This window comes from Bison bison, unplaced genomic scaffold (assembly GCF_000754665.1).
Source record: "Bison bison bison isolate TAMUID 2011002044 unplaced genomic scaffold, Bison_UMD1.0 scf7180017864180, whole genome shotgun sequence".
Taxonomy (NCBI): domain Eukaryota; kingdom Metazoa; phylum Chordata; class Mammalia; order Artiodactyla; family Bovidae; genus Bison; species Bison bison.
In genome coordinates this window covers 12575050-12585158 of record NW_011494752.1, presented here as the reverse complement: position 1 = coordinate 12585158, position 10109 = coordinate 12575050, and the positions used below count along the sequence as shown (strand labels likewise).

Genomic DNA, 10109 nt, shown 5'->3' with positions numbered 1-10109 from the left:
CTCTGCCGAGCCTAGTGTTCTGAGGGTACTGGGAAGGCTGTTTCTACTGGTGAAGACTCCTGAGGTGCACTTTTAACTTATCCTGCTTGGGGGGATGGGGTATTAGCTGCCAGTGGAGATTGGAGCCCAAATGGGGAAAGGATCTTATGAAAATTTGTAACCTGCTGGTTTAGGGCAGCCTTCCTACCCTTTCCTGTAAAGAGCAGAGCCCAGAAAAGCCATTCCAGTAATAAGCCTTAAGTACAGCTGACAGTGATCAGCTCTTAGGGTATGTGCAGCAAGATGTAAATGTGAACGTCTGTTGCATTCTATTACTCTCTTCCTTTGTGACTAAAAACAAAGTACTTCTACTTCATAAATCACTACTTCAAAATGCTGCAGACTTGTACAGTCAGTACTTTCTGTTCACTGAATATGAATATCAGAATTTGAATGTTTATCTTTGGATTGTTTGAGCGATTCTTCTAGAAATCTTTCCTTTTTCAGCTTTTCCTTTTGCCTCATCTTGGATCTTAGCAAAGATACTCATTTTGTTAGTAGTGCCAGGAAGCAGGCAGTTTCCATGGCAACCGACAGATTGCGTTTACTGTGGAAATTTCCTGAATTAACAGAGCTGCATTGCAGAAGGATGCATAAAGCAGTGTTCATCTAGAGATCCTAAGAACATGGACACAGAAGAACAGTTGCAGTGCGGTGCAGGGTATGTGTTCCCTTTGTTTTCCTGTCTGAGGACGCTTACGCATTCTATCTATTTATATGCTGAGGAGAGAGTGAAACAGCTTGAGGCATTTTAGTGTGTGCTTGCTAAAATCAAGGAAGCTCTGGGAAGGAGGTGGAAGGGATAATTTGGGAAGAAAGAAATGTTTGACAGCATCCGGAGGAAGTCAGGGTAACAGTAAATGAAGTAGAAGAACATGATAATGAAATAAGAGGAGAAAACACATTTCCAGCTGATTAGATAATAAAGGGGTCTTATGAGAGGTAGCTGTGGACACAAGAAGATACTTATTTATCAGGGGAAAACGAGCAGGCCTTGGCAGGCTCGGGGAGTCACACTTTCCCATGCAAGCAGGAGGCTGCTGCTGAGGTAACGACTGCCGCTGGAGACCCTGCCACTGTGAGGGCACCCGAGCCGGGTGGCATGTGCGGCCTCGTGCCCTCACCGCCCTGCACAGGGAGAAAGGGGGGAGCCACAGAGGGGTCTCTCCCAGGGCATCTGGGCAGGCTTTTCCAGAAAAAGCAGGAAGTGTATCTCAAGATTAATTCCTGGAAATAAAACTATAGGATCTGGGTAGATAATTGAAATTTCTTCTCCTCCAGAGCATAATTGTAAATTTGAAAGAGAAGCAATGTGAGAAATGAATGGATAGGACTCAGATCATTTAAATGATGAGTGATACTTAGCCGACTGGATGTCATTTAGATTACGCAGTCAGCAGACTGCAGCCCGTGGGCCAGGTGTGGCCTGCTGCTGTGTTTTTGAAAATCAAGTTTAATTGGGATGTAGCCATACCCATGTAGTCATATGTTTGCCGCAGACACTTGTGTAGATGGCAAAGCCTGACGTATTTATTGTCTGTCCCTTGACAGAAGAAGTTTGGTGGCTTGTGATTCAGACAGCATGTGGGATTCCTAGGGCTGCCGGAACAAATTACCACAGACTTGGTGGCTTCAAGCAACAGGAAGGTGTCCTCTCAGGTTCGGGAGGCCAAAATCTGAAGTCTTGGTGCTGGTGGGGCTGTGCCTCATCCAAAGGCTCCAGAGCCCGCCACCCTCCCCCCCCCACCCCCAGTCCTGTTTCCAGCTCTGGGAGCTCCTGGCATTCCTCGGGTTTTGGTTGCACAATTCCAGTTGCCGCCTTCCAGACCTCCCTGTGCCTCTCTGTGTGTCTCTGTTTTCTCCTTTTCCGTCTCTTATAAGGACACTCATCCTTACATTTAGAGTCCTCCCTACTCCAGGACAGTCTTCTCTTGAGACCATTTTCCTACTTACACGTGTAAAGATACAGTCATCTTCTGAGGTTGCAGGGGGGACATGTCTTCTCTTGGAGCCGTGATTGAGCCCACTGCACGTGGTGTTGCAGAGCTGAGCTTTGGCTTCTTGGACCACGTGCTGCGTTACGAAAAGCCAGTTCCTGGCAAGTTTCCTTGGGAAACCTATGAGGCAGATACTCTGAAGTAGACTTGTTGACCTGCTGGAGAGGACATTAAACTAACTTTTCAAGGACAGGACACACAGGCGCAGTTGCAGTCACAGCACACGGCCTCTGTGATGCAGACAGAAGCAGCTGGGCGGAGGTGGTCCTGGAATATTCACAGGAGAAGTGCTAAAACATTCCTGGGAAACCACGAGCATCATCTGCTGTTAAACATCACCATCCGTCTCTCCTCAACTGCCACCCCCTAGGAAACAGCAGAGTGAATCTGGAAATGTATTGAGAGGTGGTTGGAACCAAAATAAGAACCAGCGTTTTGAGAGATTAGACTAGATTGTGACAATGGGAAGTGTGTACATGATTTAAAATAAGTAAATTTCATACACGAGCAAGTGAACAGAACCATTAGTTGGAGGCTTGACTCTGGTTGGAGAGCCTCTGTGTTGTCAAGAGAGCGTATAGACTGTTGGCCTGGGCAGGTGAGGCCAGTGATGTCTCCTTTACCTTCTGAACGCATTTATGAGCCATGGTCGTGATGGTGGATTTCTGTCCCTTGGAAGCCTCAGTCAGCGTGTTTGGGTCTATTTGGAAATGTTTCAGCCGTGACACCTGCCTGTAGTGAAGAGTCAAATGTAGACAGGGGATTCTAGTGAGAGTGCTGGAGCTGCAGAGAAAACTCCCTTTGCTCTGTGATCTCAGGGACCCCCGCCTAGTGCCTGCATCCTCACCTGTGTACCTGAAAATGAGCCCCTGGTATAGACTTGATGGACATAATCACAGAATTAAGCAGAACTAAGCAACGATGGTTAGAAGTGGATCCAAATTAGGGTTCACCAAGAATAAGCAATGCAAGCCAGCCTACTATGTAGGTGTGTCTTGGTCTCACCATATGTGGGCACAGAGGAGGAGCACTCAGCCCGTTCCAGGGCTCTCAGGCACAGTTTCCTGAAGGACGAGACTAGATGAAGCTCGTATTTTCTTTCTAATGGGATTCTATTAGTGTGTGACTCTGGATCTTGAGTACCAAACTGAGAAGTTAGGAAGCAGTAGGAATGGGAGTTCTCTTTTCTTCTTCCTTTCACGAGATATTTTATGTGTTAAGTGCTAACCATGGTGAATTGTATGCTTTAGAGAAGAATTCAAACCCACTACAATGACTTTAACTTTTAATGTTTCTATTGGCACCTAGAGTATACATAAGGAAATAGAATGAGATAAGGTTTAAAGCACATAAGTTGTGATTAAGCTGGTTGATCATAGTTTATACAAGCTAACAATTTAACACTCCAAGGTTCAAAAATACACTAGGTTTCAGTAGATATATAAAATACATGCTAAATGTGTCTGCTAATAAAATTTATTTCTATAAAATCTTTTTTCTCACTGGCTTATTTGGATAAACGCTCCCCCCAAATATTAAAAGCTTGAGAATATAGTTTCATAGTTATGTGTTTAAAAGACAGTTCACACAGTAGTAGTATCAAACATTAGCTATAGGTTAGGAATGAAAGTGGTTCAGACTCTTGGTTCATATTTGTTTGAGGAACTAAAATTCTGATTTTGTAAAAGTAATTTCATATTTGTAGTACAAAATGATATGTGAGTAGCAGCCACCTGCTAAAACATTAAAAAAAAAAAGGTGAAAATATGAAACATAGAAAATTAGGACAACTTAATGCTAAATGCTATGTCTGATCACGAATAACAGTAACAGGGTAAAGAAAAAAGGTACCCAGGGTTTCTCTTCCAACATTGCTGCAGAGACTGCCTGTGGTAGGGGACCCGCCCTGAGCCTCTGGTCTCAAATGCAGAGAGCATCTTCAGTCCCTTTTCTGTCCTGCCCCCTCTTGGTAACCACAGAAAGTAACTGGGGAGGGGTGGGAGGAGGAGGAGACATGGATGCTGACCTGTTCTGCTGGGTAGTGTGTCATTCTGAGATGTGTTGCAGGTGGATGCAGGGAAGGGTTGGAGCAGCAGATGGATTGGGAGATGTAGTTTGTTTGTGCTGCTGTCAGTCGAGAGCACAGTGCTGGAGAACAAGGAGACTGGGGGTGGTCCATTTGCCTTGGGAGCAGCCAGTGTTCTGATGGGTGACGCGCTGAGCCCTGGATGCCTCAGCTGTGGGCTTTCAACTATAGACATGTGACAGGCACACCCCTTTCACACAGAGTGGGGTCCAGGGAAGCCAGTCTGTCTCTCTCCCTCTCAACAGTTTTATCAAGGGGTAATGGACACAGAATAATCTGCATGTATGTCAAGTGTACATTTGCTAAGTTTTGCTGTGTGCGCCCATGAAGCCATCACCACAAGCAAGAAGGCAGACATGTTCATCATCCCCAAAGTTTCCTCCTGCCCCCTTATGGTTTTTACATCTAGACATTTGATTTGGTTCTTCTCTCCATTCTTTAGTTTCTTGAACACATGGAATGCAGTCATAAGCACTGTTTCATTGTGCTTATCTGCTCATTCTTGCCTCTCTGTCATCTCTGGGTCACTTTGAGTTGATTGCTTTTTCTCCTTGAGATGGTTCCTAGTATCTTGCTTCTTTGCATCCTTGATTTTATATTGCGTGGCAGATATGGAGTGCTGGCTATTTTTATATTTTACGTATTTTTGAGCTTTCTTCTTTGGTTAAGTTACTCAGAAATACTTGGATCCTTTTGGGTCTCCCTCTTTAGCTTTGGTAGGCAAGACCGGATCCTTCCGTGTGCTTTCTTGAATTCCCCATGAATATGGAGTTTTCTACTTTGCAGGCGGGGATTGTTGTATTAGCTTGGGTATCCTTCCCTGTAATGCTTTTGGGTAGCTCTTTCCTCAGGCTTATGTAGATTCCTCATAAGCTTGTGCTGATCAAGGGACCCCTCCTGCGTGTCTCTGGGGTTCTTCTGTGCAGCTCTCTTATCCAGCACTCTGCCTTGAGAACCCAGTCTCCCCAGATGCCCAGACCCAACACCTTCATGTGAGGGTCTGCCTGCATCTGCCCTCCCTGTGTTGCAGTATGTGCAGCCTTCTCTAGGCAGTAAGTTGGGGTGCTGTAGGGCTCACCTCGTGTATTTCCTGCTTCTCAGTGCTCACTGCCCTTTGCTGCCTGCTGTCCAGGGTTTTCAAGACATTTCCATATATTGTCTGATTTTTTAGTTGTCAGTCTGTCTCCTGACGCTCCATAGTACCCTGAACACAAGTTTCATAAGACACTCTTTGTGAGATGGGAGGAGAGGTATGGAATTAGGGAATCATATATTCAATGCTTTGAGAAAGAGCATCTCTGAATATGATATTGCACAGCATTCAAAATCACTTCCCACATGGATGATTAGCATTTGTAATTAAGTAGAAGAAATCATGGCACTTCTTAAAAAGGATTGGAAAGTATTGAGGAGAGAACAAATTTGGATAAATAGGCAACTGAATTACTGAAAAGGGTGATAGATGAGAAAAAAAAAGACAGTGCTAGGAAACTGAAAATGCAGTGGTGGAATGAAATCCATATGCATGTGGAAGTGAACTTAGATGGTACTGCAGGATGCAAAAGGATGTGGTGGGAATGATTAATTCTAAAATGCCCCAGTTACTGCATTTTTTGCATGTATAGTTTCTTAAATGTAGTAGGAAGGTAAACAGCACCCTGGAGAAATATGTGTAGTACAGAACAAAGAGTTGATAAGGATGTTAACAGAAAAGGAAGTTTTTAGCAGAAGCAGTGGACTTCCCAGGTGGTGCTTGTGGTAAAGAACCTACCTGCCGGTGCAGGAGATGTAAGAGACGAGGGTTTGATCGTGGGTCAGGAAAATCCCCTGGAGGAGGGCATGGCAGTCCACTCCAGTATTCTTGCCTGCAGAATCCCATGGACAGAGGACCCTGGAGGGCTACAGCCCATGGGGTTGCAAAGAGCTGGACACTGTCGAAGTGACTTAGTACAGCATAGCAGAAGCAGCAACAACAAAACAAACACTGGTGTGGGAGAGCTCTGCTTAAGGGGATGTTATCTCAGGTGGTTAACCAAAGAAGAAGCAATTGTTTACCAAATAGCTGAGAACATCCGACTCTAAGAGTAATAGATCAAAATGCCTCTTACAAGTGATCTAGTCACTGTTCAGGTTGGCCTGAAAAGGTGTGTGGGCCTGGCCCAGGGGGCTCCTGCCCCTGGTCCTGCGTGGTCAGTGCAGACAGACTCCTAGGCAGTGAGATGCAGCCACGTGGCTCGTGTAGTTGCACTCATGTCAACAGTGCGTTCAGTGACATCTGTAAAGCAGGAAGTGTGACAGGTCACTGTGTAATAGTATAGGAAAATGCGAAAGGTGTACACTGAATTGTTCATAGTGCTTTTCTCCCCTTATGATCGATTTCCTTTCTTAAATTTCTCTTCTGCCTGTGTAGCTGCAGGAGAGATTCAGATTGGGTAATCCGGTTGGAAGAAGGGATTCAGGTGCTTGTCCTGCTGCTGAATTTGCACAGCAAAGCCCTGTATGTAATAGACGTGGTGGTGGTGGGGGGTGGGGCTAGAGCCATCCCAGGTCACTTTGGCTGTGCCGTTCTGTGTCTTTAAAAAACAAGCCCACCCTCCTGTGTACAAAGCCGCAGGCAGCTTTATTAGACACATTAGATAGAAATAAAACTTTTCTCTGTGCCCAGTCTGATTATGTTCTGGAACATCATGTCACAGTTGTTTGACTTTTTAGGTATCAGTAGGATTTCAGAAACTCATAGATTAGTCTGGGTCAAAGAAGGGACAGTAATTAAAATACACTAGTGATGATTCAGTATTAATGGACAAGTTGCTCATTTCTGTCCCAAAGAACAATTATCAGAGAAAGTACTCAGCCATTCAGATGGCTGACAGGCACTTGAAAAGATGCTCAGTATCACTAATTACAGGAGAAACACAAACCCAAACTATAATGATGTATCACCAACCTGTCAGAATGGCCATCATCAAAAAGTGTACAAGTAGTAAATGCTGGAGAGGGTGTGGAGAAAAGGGAATTCTCGTACAATGTTGGTGGGAATGTAAATCGGTGTCGCCACCATGGAAAACAGTATGGTGATTCCTTAAAAAACTAAAAAAGCTACCATATGATCTATCAGTCCCACTCCTGGGTATATATCTGGAGGAAAAGACCCTCTCTTTTGAGAAGATATGTGCACCCTAGGGTTCATAGCAGCACTATTTACAATAACCAAGACATGGAACCAACCCAGGTGCCCATTAACAGGTGGTTGGCTTACTCAGCCATGACAGAGAATAAACAACTGCGATTTGCGGAGCCATGAATGAACCTAGAGAATATTATACTTAGTAAAGTAAGTCAGACAGAGAAGGGTAAATATACACATGTGTGGAATCTAAAGACATAATACAGATGAATCTATTTACAAAACAGAAACAGAGTCACGTAGAAAACAGATGTATGGTGCTGACTCCTCCCGCCTTGGGGATGGCATCACGTAGCATGTGTCCCTGTGATTTTCACAGCTCTTTTCCTGTCTAACCGAAGAAGTGGATCTCTGGGTAAAAATCACGTTCTCCTGTTCATCTTTTTCTTTCAGCAGCTTTATTGAGGAGGTATCACCCATACACCATACAACTCCCCCATTTAAGCTGTATGATTCTATCGCTTTGAGTATATTCAGAGTTGTACATCTATCACCTTACTCAAAATTTGTGAATGTTTTCATTAGCCCGAGAAGATAACCCACATCCCTTATCTGTCAATCTGTTCACTTTCAAAAAGAAAAAAAGGAGCTTATCCAGAAGCCATACAGCAGGTCTACAGTAAGCTGAACTGTTTGCAGAGATACTTATTTCTAAAATTTGATCTTTGTGGCAGTGTTATAACTGTTGTTTTTGTGTGACTTTATGTAGCAATGAAATATTCATTTCATTTCTCAAGAATGCTAATGGTAAATGTTATGTGATACAGTGTAATCATGAGTGATAGCCTTTGCTGTATTCTGTTGGCTGGAAACAAGCCACGGGTCCCCTCTGTGTTCAAAGAGAGGTGCTTACATAGAGATGTGGATACTAGGAAAGTGGAGGTCACAGGCACCACTTTAGAGCCTGTCTGCCATGACCCTCAGCAGTAGGCCAGTGCTGACTATTTCACCAGTGATTAAACTGAGCCATAGAGATTTTCTTGTCAGTGGTCATAGAACAGTAGTCATTATATATGAAACTTCTTTATGTTAGAATATTTCCTGGCTTAATCTCTCTACCTACTTCAATGGAAAAGTAGGTAGAGACCCACTTGCTTAGATCTGATTCCATCTTAGGCAGTTCAAGCTTCACACCTGAATGGTCACTTATGCCACTGGTTTCTGGGCTTCCTGTGACTCAGGATGCTAGGTATACATAGTACTGATGAAAGTGTTTTGTAAACTGAAAAGAACTTGTATGGATGAAAGCTGATACTGTGACTTATTAAAGTTATGGTTTGAGAATCTGACATTTGGAATGCTGGTTTACTAAGTTTTTATTTAGACAAAGTGTATTAACTTTTTAACTATAACCTTGACTCAGATGTTACTGATACTGGTATAAATATTATTCTCGGAGAGTGATTTTAAAATTCTAAGTACATGAGAAGCTTAAAAGTAACTATAAAAAACAGTCGTGCTAATCTGAGAAAACTTCCTAAATTTTGGAAGAAGAAATAGGTAACTGATCATGTTCTTGCTTGTATCACGAGATCAAGTTTTAAAAGTTTCTGATCATTTAATATGAAATGGAAAAACTGTAGATAATAGTCAGTGGAGTCTTTTTCTTTATGTCTGCTGCACTCTTTGATACAGTTCATTCCTACACATGGGTGTGTATGCAAGAGAGAAACCGAAAAACACGATTGATGTAACATTTTTCATTGGATTTGGTGTTTTACGAAGTATGGTTAGAAGTTAATATTTGATCTCTGGCTCACATTTTGGAGGTGCTTTTTTTATTTAATGAAAATCTGTAACAAGTGAGTTCTTCTGTCCATGAAGCTTTTTTTTCCCCATCCATTGCTCTATCTGCTCATCAAGGACTGAGAGGCTCATGTGTCAGTGTTCCTCTTGGAGCCAGCTGGCTAGCTGTTTAACTGTTCTCCCTCCACAGCATGGCGTTAACAGGAGCAGGGCAGTACCCTGAGGTGCTAGCTCCCAAACTTTGCTGGCATCACCTGGGTGTCTTAAAATACCCTGTTTTCTGACCTCTGTGCCCACATATTCTGATTTGATAGCCATATGATGATGCCTGGGCATTGGGAGTGAATACATATCCCCAGGTGCTTCTGATGGATGGCAGAGTTTGTGAACATCTAGCTGTACTAAGGACCGAGGACCTGGAATAATCCATGTTGGGTCAAGCAGCATAAGAGATTTTTGAAAATGAGGTTCGTAGCACCTGGGATTCTGCATTTGATAATGCAGTTTTCAAAGTCTGGAAAAGACCTTGTATTTGGAAATGAAACTGTGTGCAGTAGGAGTTTCTCCCACAGATGGAAGTCTGGCTTATGAGTCCCATTAAAGCTGTTGGTCAGCTCCCTGAGTTTAGGCCTGTCTTAACTCAGTGTGTGAGAAACCAAAATGGCACTAGCAGATGAACAAAGAAATCCCAGAAACTCAGACTGTTTTAGTAACTAATGACGAAAGAAATTTTCCCATGCATTAATCAGTGCTAGCTAAAAAAGAAAAAATAAAGTCAAAACCTATTTAAAATGTGGAAAAATTGCTTCCTAATATCTTAACAGAGAGAGACTGAGAACACACAGCATTGAGTCGTCAGGAAAACTGAAGATCTCCCCTGAGCAGCACTGGGATTTCACTGCAGAGGATTTGAAAGACCTTGGAGAGATTGGACGAGGAGCTTACGGTTCTGTCAACAAAATGGTCCACAAACCCAGTGGGCAAATAATGGCAGTTAAAGTAGGTGATGCCCGCGATTATTCTGGGTACTCTAATCCGTGAGGCGTGGTGTCTG

The 10109-nt window shown here is 43.4% G+C and overlaps 1 protein-coding gene across 1 annotated transcript in view; it reads left to right on the top strand.

Annotated features, from left to right (window-relative positions):
* The window catches only part of MAP2K4 (mitogen-activated protein kinase kinase 4), a 70763-nt gene that overhangs the window by 32734 nt on the left and 27920 nt on the right, over positions 1 to 10109 (top strand). The window contains exon 4 of the mRNA XM_010843186.1: positions 9880 to 10054. Coding sequence (XP_010841488.1) covers positions 9880 to 10054 — 175 coding nt within the window. The remainder of the gene's footprint in view (positions 1 to 9879; positions 10055 to 10109) is intronic.